This window comes from Aythya ferina (assembly GCF_964211825.1).
Source record: "Aythya ferina genome assembly, chromosome: 3".
Classification (NCBI taxonomy): Eukaryota; Metazoa; Chordata; class Aves; order Anseriformes; family Anatidae; genus Aythya; species Aythya ferina.
In genome coordinates, this window is record NC_140298.1 from 41,359,751 (window position 1) to 41,380,295 (window position 20,545).

General features: G+C 36.7%; 1 protein-coding gene across 3 annotated transcripts in view; it reads right to left on the reverse strand.

The window, feature by feature from the left end:
• Positions 1 to 8,407: 8,407 nt before the first annotated feature.
• The window catches only part of UBR2 (ubiquitin protein ligase E3 component n-recognin 2), a 50,479-nt gene continuing 38,341 nt past the window's right edge, over positions 8,408 to 20,545 (reverse strand). For 2 of the 3 annotated variants that reach the window (XM_084515813.1, XM_084515814.1), the window contains exons 33-47: positions 19,889 to 19,986; positions 19,588 to 19,660; positions 18,663 to 18,811; positions 18,514 to 18,569; positions 17,972 to 18,068; positions 16,032 to 16,099; positions 15,640 to 15,775; positions 14,847 to 14,937; positions 14,446 to 14,576; positions 13,943 to 14,051; positions 13,626 to 13,682; positions 12,068 to 12,145; positions 11,609 to 11,779; positions 10,823 to 10,924; positions 8,408 to 10,061 (exon numbers count right to left, since the gene is read on the reverse strand). In XM_084515813.1, coding sequence (XP_084371939.1) covers positions 9,920 to 10,061; positions 10,823 to 10,924; positions 11,609 to 11,779; positions 12,068 to 12,145; positions 13,626 to 13,682; positions 13,943 to 14,051; positions 14,446 to 14,576; positions 14,847 to 14,937; positions 15,640 to 15,775; positions 16,032 to 16,099; positions 17,972 to 18,068; positions 18,514 to 18,569; positions 18,663 to 18,811; positions 19,588 to 19,660; positions 19,889 to 19,986 — 1,558 coding nt within the window. In that variant the 3' untranslated portion in view covers positions 8,408 to 9,919. The remainder of the gene's footprint in view (positions 10,062 to 10,822; positions 10,925 to 11,608; positions 11,780 to 12,067; positions 12,146 to 13,625; positions 13,683 to 13,942; positions 14,052 to 14,445; positions 14,577 to 14,846; positions 14,938 to 15,639; positions 15,776 to 16,031; positions 16,100 to 17,971; positions 18,069 to 18,513; positions 18,570 to 18,662; positions 18,812 to 19,587; positions 19,661 to 19,888; positions 19,987 to 20,545) is intronic. The other variant, XM_084515815.1, reaches the window with a different exon arrangement.

The window sequence follows — 20,545 nt, forward strand, 5'->3', positions numbered from 1 at the left end:
TGGTTTTCTGGAGAATAACATGTTAGAAGTCAAAGGAAGAACAATTTCCAGAATTGTATATAACGTAGTATTTTGACAAACCTCTCATATAATGTGATTTCTTGTTAATGTGCTAAGCAATGGTATTTTCTGCTGTATTCTTAAGATGTACAGAATAGAACAAATTGCAAACTTATACTGATAATTTATGTACTAAGCAAACATTGTAACTTAATGAAACAGAACAAGTATGAAAACAACACCAAGGTAAGATTTATGGGTTTTGTTTCTGCTTTTTTTTTTTTTTTTTTTTTTCAGCCAGTATATCCTGAATGAGTGTATTGTAGACTTATGCTTCATCTTGTACTCAAACAAGCAGAAGCTTAGAAGATTCCTCTTCTAGTGGGTGGAATCAATGCTATAAGCATGTGCCAGCTATGGCTATTCTGGATGTTTTTTAAAACTATGTAATCTCATAGCTTTCTCCAGGGTATTCAAGCCCAACTACTTTTAAAATAAGAAGGGAGAAAAAAAAAAAAAAAAAAAAAAAAAAAAGGGGGTACTTGGAACTAACACTTTAAATATTTTCCAGGGTCCTAGCAAATGGATACCATTCATCCACAAGTACTCCAAGCCTCAAACCTTGAGGCCAGGGAAAAGCAAGTTTAAATCAGTCCCCAGCGTGCAAATTTTGCAACATATATCTTCCCTCATCAGTGACATGGTACCCACCATTATATCTTTTAAGTCAAAGGAAAGGTACATTTTGCATGTGGTACATCTCTGCAAACGTTGGTCGTAGCTGGAGGACTTTTTTTTTAATATATAACTGCAGCAAAACGTGGAAAGTTGGCTGTGGTGTGCAGCCTCCAGTAAAGGAACAGGGCATCAGCTTGTGTCTTTCTGCAGCTGCCAGATAAGCTCAGTTAGGGGGAAAGAAACCAGAGAGCAAACCCCCACCTGTTCCACACACCAGCCCTGACATCTCTGTCCCTCAGCTAAGAGCCACGCTCCACACTTTTTTATTGCTCAGCTGTGCAAAACCTCTCCTTCCCTGGGGCGTACCTGGGAGAGTTTTCTCAGCAGGTCCTGTGCACCTGGCCAGTGGCCAGTCTTCAAACAAAGCCATGTTTGCAGCTGCCTCATTACTGCACAGCTCGTTAATTTTCATTTGCAATCACGTGTGCACTTGCCCCAGCAGAACAGCAGAATCACAGTTCCTCCGGCTTCTGCTCGAACTGATAAGTAGCTCTGTGGATGGGCAGAGCAGTCCACAGGTAGGAGGAACGGGTTTGTACATCAAGCCATGGTCTGCATCTCGATGGCCAGCTGCACGCAAGGCTTGATTTTGGCAGGTATTTATGGCACCCTTCCATTTATTTATTTTATTATTTTTTTAAAAGCTGACCAAAACTTTTAGTTACAACAAGAAAAAAAGGCTAAGTTGAGTCTGTCCTTGTGCACGTAAGAGCAACTAGAACGAGGGCACCAACATAAAAAGCCAACTTGCAATTCACCACAGCCTATCATCGATTGCTTTGCTGAGGGAAACTCTGCACAGCAGAACAGGGTAGAACAGAGCAGATGCTTTCTTCTTGGTAAGAAACCCGTACAGGCAGCTGCTCAGCTCAGCTGGCCCGCAAGAGACGAACAGGGTTTTCAGTGGCATATGGCATGGCCACGTTTATCTGAGAAGAGCTTTTTGGAAGAAATACATGATGAATAAGGGCTGCATTACAAGGATTACAGTTTTCCTTGCAAGGCTTCAGTGTGCTGTGATCCACAGCAGTTAATTGACCAGGTATCAGGTTTTTCAAAGTGATGTAGATTTATTGCTGTCCTATAAATTTGGCTGAGGCCATTCCTTTAGACAGAACTGTACATTATCTGTGGTCTCTATTTTATTCACCTTGTTGCCAGAGACATAACAAATTGTCAAATTATTCTTTCAAGACCACCTTGGAGGAGCCAGTTCCAAAAGCAACAGTGTCATTGTATAACTTGGAGGTATATCTAAGAGACCATCCAAGATGCATTTAAGAGGAATAAAGCTGGAATTGGGGTTTCATGCACGTAAGAATGAATAGTATGTATGCTAACGCTGTCTAAAATAAAGCCTCTTGGTTAATGAAGATCTTTGTAACATCTCATGATTATTGCAGGATTGTAACATGATTGCTCTGTAAAATACTACTTGTAATATATGACTCGTCCAATATTAAATATATTTTCTTGTGAGATGGCAAATGCTGTTCTAGATAAAGATATCTCTGCTGCCTGCAAATGTAAGTTTAGGTATTAAAATTATATTGCAAGTAAAAACCTCTTTAAAGAAGATGTTTAAATACATACAATTTAATACAGATTTCTTTAATTTGCATTACTGCTTTTTGCTTCTGAATTTATTTTTTGACCCATTTTATGCACTCCTATAGGGAAGCTTTTCACCTTGACAAATAGCTCTGAGAGAAAAACTGCCACTTGTCACGTGTCAAGGTGTGTAGACTCCTAAATCACTTTCCTCTTTCTAGAAATGGAATTTGGCAGACCATTTTAGAGCATGGTAGACCATTCTCTTGAAAGAATTACATCGTCTTCATGGGTCTGGACTTCAAGTGCTCAACTGAAATCAGTGGCGTTCTCAGGATCATCAGCAATCAGCTAAACTGAGTTTATAAACCTTTTTTTTTTCCACCCCATTTAATTCAAACTTGTAACAGACATTCCAAGGAAAACATTTCCACTATTTTAAATTTACGCCTAAAGCTTACATACCCAGACCTGCTGGCCTGAAGCAACCCAAGAACTTCCAGAGCAGTGCCCTGATTTTCAAACCAATAAACTTCAGAAGGATGTGAGCTTAACTCAAACAAACCAGGCCGCTTCTTTTTCGGTGCCTCCATATGGATTACTGGCTTAAATCCAAGTACCCATGTCTGAGATTGAACCCAAGGCCTTGTAGTGCCAACTGCTGAGAAATATCATTTATTTTTCAAAACGTATGGCTGCACAGGAACAGCAGCTACGGTGACATTTGTTTGAATGGACACAGAACATTCATTAAATGCTTTAAAGGAGAAAATATAAACAGCTTCCTTAAAGCTATTAATGCCTAAGTAGCCTTAATACAATTGATGAGATTAGCCTCCATGCATTACATGAGCTTGGACATTTTATAATACCAGACAACTGCATGCACGTAGCTTAGCAGAGAGCATGGGAATGCTATATCAGGCTCCTGGGGATTGCGCATGAACCAGTGCTCAGGGGAGGGTTTCAAGGCTGACATAAAGAAAGGAGGATTCCCTAAAACTATTTATTTTCACCTGACGTGTTTGCTCAGTTTAAAAAAAAAATAATAAAAAAGCATTGTTCATACAAGGATCGATGTAAAATGGGGACGGGTCACAAATACTTATTCAAAAAAAAAAAAAAAAAAAGTAAAGAGCATTATTAGAGATTAGTTAATTAAGAGATAAGGCCAGAAAAATAGAATGGTGACATGTGGTAACAGCCCCCTGCAGGAGACAAAGGCTTAGGCAAATGTATTTCTGGCAACAGGAACGCAGCTATTGCAATGAAATCTGAAACACTGAACACTTTTTTTCTTTTTTTTTTTCTTTTTTTTTTTCTTTTTTTTTCTTTTTTAAATATTACCAGCTCTGTTGTGTTGGGTAACTGTCTGAAACACTCCAGTGGTAAAATGCCACCCTCCTCAAGCACCTGCTGTTGATAGGCCCATGTCACTTCACAGGTATTACTGAGTTTTGACCCAAAGTGTGTCTGTGAGATGGGAGAGCTGCAGGAAGCACCTGCAGAACGTGAAGGTCACCGATTGATTAAGCTCCTTACGGGGCACATTTCCACAGCCTGCTGAGAACAACTCACTTGTTCTCAAAGCCAATTTTCCCAGTGCAGAGCCTGGTGTGGGAATCAGGTGTCCCAGGAAAACTCAGGAGAGCAGGGATCAAAGAGCAGGTCTGCAGCTCGTAGCCTGGTTAAAACAGCTCCTCACCAGGCCGCCAAGCCTCAGCAGCTCAACACTGTGCTCCTGGCACAGCAGGGCCGAGAGCCACAAGCCCAAAACGTGGGGACAGACACGTGCAGGTGGGTGAGACACAGCCCCAGCTGGGGACAGGGCAAGGAGGAGCCCAAAGGGCTGGTTCCCAGCACAGCTCTGAGGCGCACAGCTCCCCAGGGGGCTACCTTGGTAGGAGGGTGAAGGTAAAGTTTTGTTCTTTATGAAAGACATCAATTTTTTCTGAAAACCAGGGCAGAGCGCTCAAGGGTTTACCTGATCAGACACAAAGGCCCAAAACACAGAGGTGTCCTGTTATGATTGCTCTCGGCCTTCCCAGACGAAGCTACCTCTCCAGAGAGCACAGCTCTGCCTCAGGCAAATGCTTTTCAAGTGTGTGGGAGTTCTCCTGGTTTACACACAGGCTTTGTCTGGCACAAATAACAAACCAAAGATAGAAAACACAGGTGCCAAACACAAACAAGGAACAGACGAGTGAACCTTTCGTTAATTACATAACTTAAGAGTAGAAATAGCATTAATTCTGTAATGTTGCTATATTTTAAGTAAACTATGACAACATCTTTTGTTTTAACCCCAGCATTTTACATTAATTAGGGCCTAGAATTTAAGTTTATTCTCCATTTGTCTTTTTTGTTGTTGTTGTTGTTGTTGTTTTAAAGTACTTCAGATTATTCTCACAATGCTAAAAATGGAGTAAATTCATTTCAGGAAGCATTTGGTTGAGGTGAAGACTCGCGTTGGAATGTCTAGATCCCAAAGAAGTGTTTCTGCCATTCACCACCGCAGCACGCCCCTGGCTCCAGTGGGACAAAGACTATGCTCTGTCTCCCCTGGCAGTGTCCTGCCACGGGTCAGGAGCGCTGCTCATGCAGGCACACGCTCCTTAGGGGCATGCGCCCTCCTCAAGTATTTTACGGCCGGGTCACTGGTGAGGGGCTAGGAGTAGATGCTGAAGGTGGGAGGAGAGGGAGAGGAGAGACCCTGCTCTGCTGTCACTGCTGCTCCTGCCTCGGCATGAGCCATGCGCCAGCATTTTTGCTCTCGGTTTTGCTGTCTTAGATGGGCAGGACACCTTCCAACACCTGTATAACCTTTATTCCACACCCACTCAACCACTTGAAGTATTAACCACAGGGAAAGGTTTGCTTTTAAAATATCTCCCTTACTCTGACAATACCAGCAGTTAATCCCTTGCCTTCCTGCTGAGCACCTGGCGCACATGCTGCTATCACATCTACCACACTACTAAGAAAAAAACAAAAACAAAAACAAAAACCACTCAAAATCCCTCCATCCTGCTCAAGCTTGTAGTAAAGATGGAGGAGAGCTTAAAGTTTACATTAGGAAGAAACACATACAGAAACACAAAGCACTTTGCTTCAGAGTTCATGCAATGGTCTGAGCTCCCAGTTGCCAGAGCATTTTATGAATTACCAAAGTCTGACATTTAAAGATTTAAAATGCATGCAGGTGAGATTCCTGGCCCGTTAATAGCATCAAATGGATGCCCAAACATTACTGCAGATTTTTTTTTCTAGTATACTTGTACTGAATTGCACGATCTAAAGACATCGATACGACCACTGCAACAAAATGCAGGCTCCTCAGAGCTGCCCTTATGGGGCGCAAACAGCACTTGTTATGCAGGCATCTCTTGTGAGAGGACACCAGTGAATTACATCAGCTAACATATTGCTGATCTCCCTCTCTTCGCTATTTTTAAGCAACACTTTCTCTGACTTATTAATGCATTTTACCATCCTCCACACTCAGAGTGCTGCACATACAGAAATGTTCCACACATTACTCCTCAAAACCAGGGCTGATTTCAAAGCGATGAACCTTGTTTTCCTAAGTCACTGAAGCACCCCCAGAGGTTGCACAGATGGCCTTCTGAACCCGAGCTCAGCTGTCCCACCCTGCCTAGTGCCCGCTAGCGAGCCTGGCTTTCATTCAAGGATCCTACGCAAAGGACAGGCTGGAAAACTCACTGCCTCCAAGCTCACGCTGTCTGTAAAGAGGCTGTGGAAATGTATATTCACAAACTGATGAAAGTAACATTTAATCGTTGCTGCCATGGAGACGAAGATCAGTACTTGCCATGTCTTAGCTCCTACACCTGGTGCATTGCGGAAACTCTCCTTTTTCTCCTCCAAGAGAAGAGCGTTTGACAAATCTCTCCATTAAGACGCAAAGATAAAAGAGTTAGGCATTAACATTTGCGTGCCAGGAAAGGGGAAAAGGTGGCAGAAGAGCAGAAAAACAGGATAAATATGCAGCAGCTTCAAGATAAGAATGTGCAGTTTTTCATACAAAGATTCATAGATGAAATATTTAAATTGCTGTGAATGAAGTATGAATAGAAACGTACACGCGCAGAAAGCAGAAGAAATCATCAAGCAAGGGTTAAAAGAATGACCCATAGTGATAAACAGGGATGTGACTAGCAGCAGTAAGTTGGTAAATACTGATCAATGCCTACACGCCCAGACCAGGAAGCCTGAGCTCCAAAAAGGCCACGGTGCAGTTGACTTTCAGAAGCTGATCTGCACTTCAGTTGGAAGAGGGAGAAAATGAGGTTTTAGCATGTTGTGCGTGCTCTATTGTTATATTCTAGCCATAAAATACTTCAAAACAAGTTAACTTGTTTTGAGATGCATCTCCCCTTTAGTAATCTAATCTTCAAAAGTGGAAAACAACTGAGACTTTGTGCTAGAGATACTTTCACAGCTGGTTGAGCATCCAGCTTCTCCTCTAGGCATTCAAGGCCTAGGATAAAATGGTCAGAGCGATGAAGCCTCTAAACAAAACACTAAGTCATTTAGCATAAAATAAAATATACAAAAGTGAGAGGCCAAGCCTGGAGCCTGAGCGCTGGTATGGCTTCACATTGGAAGTACAAGCACAGCAACTAGATCATCTCCCATGGCCAGACTGTTAACATCCACCCTCCTAATGACAAGAGGTTAACCATGTAGCGTGGTGACACCGAGTCCTTCAGCCCTTCCCAGCGCTGGAGTGGAAAAGGAGGCCCAAGTCTGACTTGATCAGTCAGCAGTAGGAAGACCAGGGCGATGGACACGGACAGAAGCTGGAGGCGACTCGGGGAGAGGTGGAGACGGAAACAGGCTGAGAATCCACCTGCTCGCAGCACTGCACCTCAGCCAACAAATTCCCACTGTAATCACAGGTAAAGTAGTTGGAGAGCTGTGGGGAGCACGGGTTGTTGGCACAAGTCAGAAGGCATCAGCTATTATCTCAGTCATGTACTTCCACCAGAGTAAGAAAGAGCCTCCTACGGCAGATTAGGGAAAATACCAAGTGTTATCTTCAAGTAAAAAATGCGAATGTGAACCTCAACCTTCATCACTTTATAAAATACAATTTACAATCCTTTAAAGAGATGATTAGACTTTTTGAAAGGTCAAGAAAGGTTTAGCTGACTGAAGCAAATGACACTAATAATATAATCATCTTAATTTTTTAGCCAGGGAATTGCAGATGTTGCACATCCAGGTATTTGTTAGCTTGTGATTAACAAGGTGACACACTTGAAGGAACAAGGTCAGCAAAATTCTAGAAACAACGTTTAAAAATAATTTATTTAATTTCAACGCCAAAAGCATTTATTTGATGCTTTCAGCTTTTTGTTTTCTGTTGTGATTATTTTCTGGTTTGGACTTTGTGTTGTTTTTGTTTTGTTTGGCTGGCTTGGTTTTGTGTTCTCCCTCCCCCAAACACACAATACATTCTAGACTGTACATGGAATCTGCAAATAAAGTTATACCCAATTTATTACAGATATTATTTCCCTGATACTGAAACAATGTTATATATAAATATTTTTACAATTAACAAACACATGCAAAACAAATCAGAAAGTAGAAGTCTTGAGTAAAGAATGACTAAGCTTACAAAAAATTACTGGTGTACTTCGCAATTATTTGCGGTCATAATTTTACCGACCTAATCAATCTCAGTCTGATTCCAAAGAAAAAAAATCCTTCTTGTTGTCACCATTTTGCTTTGCACAGAGAAATTTGTCAGTATCATCAATTATCTTTTCAATATGCTTACAGGGAAAAGGAGTTTTTCAGTGCAGTAACACATTATCTGAAACAGTGGCATACAGCGTAAGACGACTCTCTGCAAAGGAACAGTAACATCACCAAAAAAAAGTGATTTTTAAGTACCACGCGCAGAAAACTGTTGATATATTAACCAGCTTGCAGAGGGGAAGGCAAAAATGAAGCATTAACGCCGTTTTGTTTCATGCAACTTCCACGTGTCTCTTCACAAGAAGTGACAATAGATACAGGATTACATCTACAAACGGCAGTAGGGATGCGAGCAGTCTCTGCTGTTTTGAAGAAAAAGGAATCTGCATTGGCCAAATTTCTTTATTTCATATCTTCATTCAAGACTGTTAGCAAACGTTTGCCCTGTACACCATGAATATACAAAATTTATCTGAAGCATTAAATCTGTAAAAATAGAAACAATCCAGTCAGAGCAAGTGTAACTGAAGACAGAGCAGACAGTAAAGGGGTTGCTTATCTGGGCTGAAGATGTAGTCAGAAAGTGAGACTTACCTAAAAGAACCACAGATTATTAAGGAACAGGACTGTGTGAATTAAGATTTAACTAATTTGTCAGAATATAGGAGAGATAAAGGTAATGAATTTTATTTCAAATCAATAAGCATAACGTCGTCTTTTAGAGACACCTTGGTGGTCTAATTACATACAACTAGAAAACTCACTGCCTTCAGGCACCCTCATATCAAGTGCAAATCTGCGCAGTTATAGAATATATTTATAAAATATACTATATGCAAACATCTTTACAGAGCTTTAAATCAAGCCAAAAAGTAAATATACTTGATGGTACAACAGAAAAAAATGAACAAATGCAAAAATGTGGGCAGTTTGATTGTGGCCCTTCAAAGCTGGAGCAAACCATTCAGCTCATCTGCAACAAAAAGTAGATAGGATTTGCACCTTAAAAGTTGACTCTTAACAAAAGTGAAGAAAATATCCTCTGTGCTTCTGCAAATTAAAAAAATTAGCTTTCATTACATTTTTACGCATTGTCATTATCTTAAAATATCTTCTAAAGCACAATGTCAACCCTGGAATACCTAGAACCAATCACATAATTGACATGAAAGGGTTTCCAAGCTAAATTAAAATTACAAGCTACATAATTCTAAGGAGTGCAATGCTCTGGAAAAAAGCTTTAAATTAAATTATTTTACTCATAAAGCTAGTGTTAGGATCTTTTTTTTTTTTTGTTAAAAAACAACTGGAAGCAACAAAGCTGCGAGAGTACAAATGACAATCATTTTAGATACATCAAGTGTAAGAGTGAATTATCCATTGATGCAGACAGAAACATCCATTTGCTACATTATTTGCTTCCTTACTTCATTCCATTGCATGTACACACAGCTTAAGTATTAAAATGCAGAATAATAAATAATAAAACGGCTCAGATTACTAGCAAGGGGCAAAACACAATCTGTAATTGTGCTCTATCTAGTTTCTGTTTCAGCAGTCATTTGCTCTTGTAGTTTATAAGAAAAAACATAGTCAGACTTCCAAAAAGAGTCATTCTTTTCTATCAGAAACTCAAGTTCATTTGCCCAGGTTTTATAACCCAAGAGGTTTCTGTGAAGGAAGCACAGTGCAAATTATATGACTAATAAAACTTGCGTACATAGAAAGAAGTTTACTTGGTTAATGTTAACTGGTGTCTTTATGAAATACATTGTAAAACAAAGATTAAATAAAAGGACTGGGTTTATTTTATTTTCTCAGACCTTTTTTCCTAATCCCTCCTTTGAAAAGCTTATTGGGTTACAAAAGTCTTAAAGTTCCAGTCTTCAGCAGTTAACCATTATAAATGCTGCCAATCAATGCCAACTAGTGTTTGATTTGCTTCTTGTGCATGTCCAATTTCCTCTGTGATACTGTGCTGCTGCCAGAGTTTTTGAATCTTTTTAAATCTTTCTTTGCACAGATGTAAGGGATTTCCACGCCTGAAAAAGAGATAATACTTATCAGAAATGACAAAACACTGCAACTAAGCACAAACATTCAGGCATGACACAAAATATTGAGATAACCCTTTAACGCTACTGTCTCGACAGAACAAACCAACAGATATCTTCATTAGTGAACTGGAATGCTACCGGATCTGTTCTGCCACCCTCACTGCTCAAGGGTTCCCTCCAGCTTTTGGAAATCTCACGTACAGTTCACAGAAATCTGAACATAGGCTTTCAGCAATCTTTCCATGCTGAACCAGCTCATATTCTGTTATTTTGACAAATTTCAGAAGTAGCAATGTAAACAGTATCATCCCTAAACTATTCTCATGGGAAGCAGAGACAGAAGATGAATTGATGCATTGGTATAAAGTAATCTCACAGTATTTTCACTTAGTATTAAAGGTAGCACAGATGATACAAATAAATACCCTACATATATATATATATATATATATATATATATATATATATACAGTTTTCAGCTCTATTTTCTAGGCAACTTTATAGATGCTAAAAATTAATTTTTTACACTTCAAGGCAATTGTTTTTAACTTAAGAAAGATCTTCCACCTTTAATATAAAAACACACAGTAGCATTAAAATGTTTGAAAATATTATATGCAGCACATGTCAAAATATAATATCATCTGTAATATTTATTCAAATAAAAAGGTACCAGAGTATATTTTACAAGCCAGTTAGCATTAAAACTCCTGTCTTTAAAAGGTATTTTTTAAAATAATATTTACCGGAGTCCCTGGTCTGTCTCTCCATAGTCATCAAGATAAGGAGGAGGATAAAAGCAGCCCTTTGTTTTTCCAGCTAAAAATAGCACCTGACATTCTCGTACTCTAGAGAGAAACACAGACAAGATTTTACCTATTGATTTTTAGGCACATAGTTACTCATACTTTCATAGATACTGTTTTTCTAATTCTCAACTACTTCCATTCTGTGTAGCCTGCATGGGAAGATTCTTAAAGGTACTTTTTTTTTTTTTAAATAAAGATCTTACACTTTTCCTGTTATAACTCTTAACAGTCATGTATTATTAACAATCTGTATAAAGTACTCCACACAACCACAAGAAAACAAAGCAATTTCAATTCTCACTAATATTTGCCAAAGTGAAAACAGTATTATCCAACCTCCCCTTGTATGCACATAATGACCTGAGACAATTACTGCAATATTACAGTCCAATGCTGCCAAGAGAACTGTAGATTAATTGTACAGGAAGACAACTAGAACAAATTTTAACAACAACAAAAAAAGGGCCAAGGAATTCACCTTGTTTAATACTTGAGTGGAAATTAACACACAGAAAACAAATCCACTTCAACATGAAATATGATTTTTCCATCTTCAAAGAAACAACCTCTGGACATACCAAAGTATAAAGAGGAAAAATATACTCCAATTTGTAGGCAACTGTTATTAACAAAAACCACCCCTACGATCAGGTTTATAGTACTATTAATGTCCACACACACTATCTAACCTAGCAATATAAGCAGAGGTATTTGGTTCCTTACCTAAGGAATATGCCCACTCCAGAACCACAAGTGTACGTATGTGCAGTACAGGCTCCAACATCTTCTCCTTCTAATTCAGTTTGACAACAGTAGCTCTGAGAACACAGCATGGTCCCACACACAAGGCACAATGTTGGAGCTCTGCTTTTATCACCACCTGATTTTGGACACCTTTTATTAATCAAAAAAAAAAAAAAATCCTGTTGTATGTATGATCTCTACATCGTAAAAATATTCAAAAGATTTTAAAAACATTTATACAGTTACACACATCCACCCTTGCAATTTCTATATCACTGAAATACAGCGTTTTTGCTGGAAAAGATGACACTCAGTACTTGCCATTAACTCCATGAGTCTATAAAAGCTTCAAAAAAACTGTGTAAGTTAGAGGTTTTCCAGTTCATCAAAAGGAGCAGAAGACTTTAGGGGTTCTCACTATAATTGCATACAACTTACGAGAAATTAGACGCTTGGTTAATGAGGCAGCTGTAGTCATCTGGAAGGTCTATTAACTTGTTGGATTCTCTTGCATAGCTAGAAGAAAACAATCAAATTAACCACTCAAAGTTTAATAAGCAATACACAGTGATTTCAAGCACAATCATGTTTTCTTAAGTCACCTAAACAGCATCTGCAATTAAATTATTATTTTTTTTTTTAAGTTTTTCTCTTCATCACCATTCAAACACTAAGTGGCATCTCAGAAAAAAAGAACCCACTTCTAATATCAGTTAGACTACCTCCAGTTTTCTTGTACTTTTTTTTTTCCTTTTTTTTTTTTTTTTTAATTGATTTGAGAATAAATGTAGGCAAAACATGTCATATATGTACTTTTAGGAACACCTCCTGATAAGGTCACTCCAGGTGTTAAAATATTTTTTCTGATCCCTTATCAATTTGCTTTACATTTTCCTAATATTGAATGGAAAATAGTCTGGGTCTCCAGCTTAGGCACCTTGCATCCTGAAACATTCATGCAATGAAAAGCACCTACTTAATACCAAATATTAATATCCTTAGAAATAAAGTTCCAATGCCAATTATTTTTTTTTGCAGATACTGTACATTTTAATATTCTTTGTCTCTACAAATAATACAAATTAGACTATGAAATGTAAATAGAGATTAGCAATAAGCAATGTACTAGACCATGCTGAGTAGAAAAAACACTAAGTTATATACAACCTGACTTAAGAAACATCAAAAGGAACGAGTAGAAAAAAATCTCAATCACAACAACAGAAAATTATGCAATCAAAAGTATTCTTACTGTTTAAGATATTTTGTTAACAGCTGAAGTGATTAATTTTTGTCACTTAAACTTATTGCACATACAATATTAAAAGTGACTTTATGTAATGCGTAAAATAGAGTGAAATGCAGGGGTATGTTTGTAATGACAGCACTGGGACCTTAATATTCACTTATAATTATTTGGATAACTGATGACCACTATTTTTAACCTTCAAAAATAAAATACTACAAACTCTAGGCCCACTACACTTTGAATTCAGAAAACATTTAATGTAATTGCTTAGCAAAGACATGTGCATGAAAAGCAAACTTTTTTTAAATAAGTAACTTGGTGTTAATTTTACTGAATGATTTGTATTATTTAAACAGATTGTGTAAGATGATCTTCAACAGTTAGTATTTTTCAACAGAAGTTATACACACCTGCTTGCAACAGCATACATTTTAAAATCATGTACAAATCTACTATAGAAAATGAAAGAAGAAATGCCGTAGCCTCTGATTACTGTAGATCAGCCTAAATAACTAATATTTCACTTTGACATTAAAATGTACTAACGTAACCTGTATTTCACTTCCCTTACAAAATCTCAATATTTCTTTGCTTATCCACTAACGTAGTGGATTAGTGTTTCAGCCACTCAATAAAACAGGACTGATATTATGCTCCTAGAAACATCCTTTCAGAAAAAAAAAAAACCACCAAGAAAACTTCAACGTTAAAGTTTCTCCCATCTGCTTAAAATTTCTCCATGTTTACCTGATAGCATGTCTCTTGCCTTCCAGATACCTTTTTACTTCATTGCTACTACACCAACTACAGGAAGAAAAAAAGAGCCTTTAAATTAAAGAGATAATACATTCTGAAAGCAAGTAAAAATTCCAGAGTACATCTATTCCATAATCTCTACAAACAAAATGTTTTTTGTTTTTTTTTGGTAACAGTTCTTTCACAAATGGTTTTAAAAATCTAATTCACTTCCACTTCAATATACAGACTCCTGGGAGAATACTTACAATATTATCTTGTGCAGAACTCTCTATTATGTTTAAACTAAGCATAAAATCCCACCTTACCTTTCTACCAAGGTGTTCAGAATCTCACTATTTTCTTGAAAAAGGCAAGTGAGGTTGTTTGGCAAGGAAAGATAACTACACAAACGTTCAAACTGGCTTGTTCCATTCACTGTAGAAAAAAAAGGAAAAATCTCATAATCGAGTTTTTTTGAATGACATTATCTACACTAAATAAAATACAGCCCAAGATGGCACAGCTGTATTTCTTTTTTTTCTTTTTTCTTTTTTTTTTTTAAACTGTATTTCTCCATGCCCAAAATGCAGTGTGAAGTATGAAAGAACTCTGATAATGGCACCAGACAGCAATGATGGAAAATTGCTGTCTGCTCTAACCTCTGCTGTGCACCTTTTCTTATCATACAGATACAGTTTTGCACTGGTTGCAAGCCTTCATTCAATTAGTTTTTCTCAGAAAAAGTTGAAATGTAATTCATTCTGTTAAAAATTTTTTTTGTGTCTTTTGGAAAGTTGGTTTAGTACAAAGAGCGTTAAGCAGACAGTACCTTGAAGTTCCGAGGGTGCTGGGACTCCATTTAAGTAATGAAAAAACAAAGCAGAACATCTCAGAAAAGGCATGATTCCAGCTTTTAGATTCCTCCACAGGTGCCAGCCTGAGGAAACTTCTTTCAAGGCACTTAAGAGAACACAGAAAGAAAATTCTTTTATTTAATCATTTCAGTTTAACAGCCGTATTTACTAAGTCTTCAGTCATATTTCATAGTAATTTATTGACTTCAGTTCAAACAAGAATTATGTCTAGTGCTCATTTCCAAGCTGACTCTAAGAACAACGCTAAAATAGATTCATAAAATTTTAAGTAACTTGAAGGGTAAATTAAGGAAAATGTTCTTGATATTTCAGATCCCAGCAAGTTTTCTCAAGCACTGAAAGACTGCCTCTTTACCTTCCTGTACACTGGCAAAGAAATTTATAAAGCGTAAGCACAGCTACTTCCTCTTCACTGCTAGTGTCTTCCTGATCCATGCCATTCTCTTCTGAAAAACAAAGGAATAACAACAACAAAAAAGTTACTTCTATATTTCAGTCAGCAGGAACGTAAATTTTCAAGTTTTGAGAAAAAGACCAAGACTAAGCAAAACACTCCACTGGCCAACTCTTCTGCAGTACACCATAGTTATCCCAAGTTTTCTGCTGTACTTATGATGTGGTGAGTATATGCTACTGTCAACTCCATGAGGTGTTGGTTTACTTGTTCAACTGGTTGGGTTTTTAGTATATTTGCTTGGAGTTCTTGGCTTTTGGCAATCTATACCTTAGCCAGTTCCTCTTGCCAGAAGAGGCATTGATTCCTTATTCACTGCAGCTTATTAATTATGCAAAGCCTAAGCCAAGTCTCTGCAATAAAACTTCCAGGCACAGCTACATTAGCTGGAAAGCAGTACTCATGACTAGCTATGCCACAAAAAATAAAAACCTCCAGCATTAAGTAATAAAGAAAAAGAATGAGCTATCATCAGTACAATTAGTACAATTTATCCATACTTTATATGGACTGAACGAGACAGCACCAACAACTTTATTTTCTACATGTATTGTAGAAAACATGCATTAAAATACAAATTAAAATACATGCATGTATTTTAATTTGCGTGCTAATAACCATTAGCACCTGAAGTGTTTTCTAAGTACAGACTCGAGTAATCATTTCAGTAAAAGATGAAAGAAAGTGGCATTACCTGTTGATGAGGTAAGTAAAATCTGTATTATGTGTGCCATTGTGACAAGATGAAACAGGTGAAGATCTCCAGTGCCAAGACTAACCCCTGAAAAATCCTGACAATGTATGGCAGGGAAAGAGAGCACCAAGCTTACCTGTAAAAATTAAAAATAAATAGACAAACAAGAAAAAAAAGATATATTCCATTTCCTTTTGAATCTTTCCATTTTTGTTACTTATGCTGCAGCTATACCCTTTTAAGGCAGCATACACTCATAAGGCTAATTCTGAAGCTAAGCAGCCATTACTTAATGGAATGATCTTTTTTTTTTTTTTTTAAGAAGGTCCAAAGAGTATACATTTCTGTTTGTTTTAACCCTGCTTTATTAATATATATTATGGAATACTTACCAATAAATGAAACATGTCGATATCAAGTATGCATGGAAGATTTCCATTTTTTTCATTAGGCACCAGTGCTAAATATTTTAAAGAGAAAAATAAGTTTTACCAATTAAAAACTTATGTATACGAAAACATTTTAGTGTACGTCAGTTATGAGAGCCATCTCCTTGGTTAATATGCTTAAGGTACTTAATATACAGATGCATCATTTTTGTCCAGAAGTGTGAGAATTCAAGAGTCGTTCAACATTATTGAACAAGATTTCTGTCTACTTGACTACACTGTATTGAAATGAATGAAACAAAACCAAACTAACTACCATAAAGTTAGTGCTGCCATTAATAATACAACAGTGACTGTCCTTAATTGGTACTGTTTCCAGCGGGAGACAAAGTGCAATATTATTTCAAGTTCTGACCCATGAATAAGCTCAACTATGAGTGACTGAACAAAAACACGAATCACTGTCACAGAATATTAATAGCTTAAGATCTGACATATTTTTAAACTATTTCTATTAACAAACATTTCATCACTGCTCAGATTTTAAATGTCTTTACTTTCATAAGCTTATAGGCACAGATCTCAGCCCAAAATCCTGAAATGTACTTCCATAAGAAAAACATGACCGGAACAAGGGACTTCCAATAAACAAGCTTTTGTTTAGATAGGTTATCTTTATGAATAGCTCACAGAATTCTGACAGATCAAAGGATAATGATAGTTCTCCTTATTCTTAACTTTGTAAAATAAAAAACTAGAAAACATTTTCTCCATAAAAACAAAAGCAGTATCTGTACTGTATAGAGGGACTGAAGGGAAATAGAACTTCAAAGAAAAATTGGTTCAAGATTTAAATACAAAGAAAAAACACCAAACCATGCAGAATAGTGTACTACAAAGTTCCAGTCAAAGAGCTGGCAATATTTTTTGTTCAGCTATGCATACAAAATGGCTCAATCAATTATACTGCTATGAACTGATACGAAATAATTTCTCTCTCATAAAGCTGTCAACTGTTTGCTGAAGTAGGTGGTATTAATTCCACTAGTAATATCAGTGTATGCGTGCATTTTAGAAATTTTTCTGCTCTACTGATGGTAAATATTAGAAGTATCCTATTTCAGAATACTCCACTTGTTGCTCCTCTTCTCTCAACTTAACTATAATTTCCCTTTAGAAAAGCGATTCCACCATGGAACTTAACATTTTACACTAGAATCCCACTAATGTTCAAACTACTCTATTTAATTCTCAGTACTGTTATTAACCAGTAAAAAAAAATTACTGTGCTATTTAGATAGCATAAGTCTGATTTCGGAAGTGTCAATCACCTGGAGCCTTTAAAAAAGACATCATGTACTGAGCCAACTTCAACATTAGGCTGAGCTTCAGACCTTTCAGCTGTGTTTATAAACAATTCAAACTTGGAACACTTTGGATGTTCTCAAAATTTTCATGCTACTGTCATAAGAACCATCTTATCACAGATCGTACATTTCAAAGGTAGAAAAGTTTGTAGATACATTACAGACCTCCACAAACATCCAATTTCCTTTCAATCCTATATTAACCTTAATTTCTTCCTTTTTAAAATTCCAGTGCATCATTTTTCATTTAAGTGTAGAAGACCACACTTTCTTTTCTTTTGTTCGAGGCACCATTCTAAAAGTAGCAATAAAAAAGCTGGGGAAAAAAATCAGTAGAATTCCTTCACAGTGAGATACCCATACTTCATCTTAGAACTACAGACTAACAGAAACGCAATTTTTTTTTATCCCACAGTACAACTAAATATACGGGTACACCTGTGAAAATTCTAGCTTTTGGTCTGTTACTTAAAACCTCTACATACAAAACAATCTTTGTGTAATAAAGACTAACAATCTTTAGGCATCTTTCTGTATCTTTCTGTTAAAAAAAATAGAATAAGGTGGTGAACTTACATGCTAAGAGAGTACAAAAGTGAGCCTGTACAGCTGAAAGAGATGAAACTGTCCAATGAGCTGCTGCAAATCTTGTTAATGATTTAAGGCAGTCATCCTTTAAACACAAAGAAAAGGAGACACTGCAACAGTTATTCAACTTCTTTAAGATGAAAACAGCCTTTTATCTTACAGCATTTTTTCAGGCCCCTCAGCTGTAGCTTATTGGAGCTGTCTGAGCATCTTTAAGCACACAGCAAAGATACCGATGTTCACGCAAATATACAAGTTCCCTTTAGTATTATTTTCACTGCTACCATGAGAACCCTGGCCTTACTGAACAGTGCTTTTATGAAAATAGATAATAGCTTTGATAGATAATAGATTGATAATCAGATACTGATTTTGAATAGATTAATAATCAGATCACGATTGACTAAATAGTGGGATTCAACAAAGAAAACTATCAAATAACCACAACTTAGAAGTTAGACATTCTGCATTAAAGAAGCACAATTCTCTTTCTTCACTAATTCAGAGAAGAATTGCTACTTAATCCTTACCTGTCGACAAGGTAAATGACCAAACAATGGTTTATCTTCATCAGCTAAAATTCGTTCTGGAAAAGACAAGACACCAAAATATATTAGCACTATTAATCTAACTGAATTCCAAAATACATAAATAAGGAGCAGAACGAACACATTAGTACCTATGGTCTGTATCGTGTAAGCGCAGCTTCCCCAGCACATTATCGGTACACGTGGATCTTCTTCATTTGGATGAACCTTCAAACCTACTTTGTATGTTGCTGTACCAAAAGTTGTCAACATCTCTTTTATACTCTCAGAATATGGATTCCTAAGACAAAAGAAAACAGTATTACTAATTCATCATTTACCCTGCTGTCAGCATAGTATTTTTAATGATTATCGTTCATCCTGTAGATTTGTAATATTTAACTAAGAACTATGGTGTCTGTCTCTGAGTCTTTGGATTCTTTAACCTCTTTTCTGTGCTAGATACACTCCCCATTATTTTTTGATTGGACCCAGTTTCATTTTTTAGTGTTAAAAATATCCAGTGTTCAAAGATAATAGTCAAGACTAAATTGTGGGTTACTGATGACAACATCCATCATCAGCTGGGATAAGTGTCTTGCATTTTTGTGTGCAATTGGCAGATGCGTGTCCATACCATATAAATAATTAACATTTTCTTCCTAAGTCAAGAAGTGGTAGACTGAAATACAAACATAACATAATAGCTGAAATTACATATTAACATGCTTTGTTTTCCAGTCCTTCTTAATGTTTTACTTCTTGTGCTGAGCTATAAAAATGACTCCTGTATTACATGTAATACAGAAAAAAACACTAATCCTTGTGCTGAAATTTATACAAGTACAGGGTCTTCTCTGCATACTCGCACTTCACATCAAATTCTATTAAGTCATCTACTACTTGTGATTTGAAGTCCAATACCATCATAATAATAGGATCAACTTTACTAACTGGAGCAAAATTACTATTTTCACCTCAATTATCGAGCTCATAGCTTACACAAGTCACATACTATTTTCACTTTATCATTTTGAGAGGAAACTTTAATGTTTTTTTAAGACATAAAATACATACTTCGGTTTGTAATCTGGTCTAAAACCTTCAGGCAATTGCAGTTGATCCATTTTTTCTGAACTACTAGAATTACCTGTCCAAAAAAAAAAAAGAAATAAAGCACTGATTATTCATCTATATGTAGTTTGCACATTATAAGAAGTTGCAGAAGAAGCACATCACCGGAAACTGAAATTTCAGGCTATTCTTGCCACTTTTCTAGCATCTCTCAACTCCACAGTGGTAGAACCGTAATACTGGGTCTTTTTCATGAGTATAGTAACATTTTCACATATAGATATACACAGTTCTTCAGACTTACTTGAATGGTCTTCATCTCGAAGTAAATACAGTGCTTTCATTTGCTGGGATATTGTTTTGATCCACTGAGAGAGGTTTGGTTGGCCTGAAAAGTCTAACCTGTCCAAAAATATATATAAACAGAACACACATTATTTAAAGACAAATTATATATAGAATATTTCATAGGTATTCCACAATTTTGTTTCTAAAAGATTTGTCCACATTTTAATTTTTTTTTTTTTCTTCAAAACAATCTTCAGTTGTTTTCCTGCAGGTCCTACACTTTTTTTTGTCCTCTCATACCATTACAAATCATAAAATAACCAAGAATGATCCATAAACCAAAAGAAGGGAAGCAATCCACTTGAGATGATTAAAAAAAATGAAACACTAAACATTTTGGAAGACAAAAGTAACTGAAAGAGAATTTGCTATTCCTGAGATTATAACAGCCTTTGGTTCAGGTAGGAGTGTTTGGGGGTTGCTGGTTTTGGTCTTAAACTGCGCAGAATCCTAGAAATTGCTCTAACAGTGAAAGACTCAATCTGTACTTTATAGTGTTTGTGACTCCTGTTACAGTTTCCACTAGTGCTAAATTTGTTAAAAATTACAATATTTGCATCTCAAACGTAAAAGCCGATGCCACAACATAAAAGCAGAACTCATGAAATAAGTT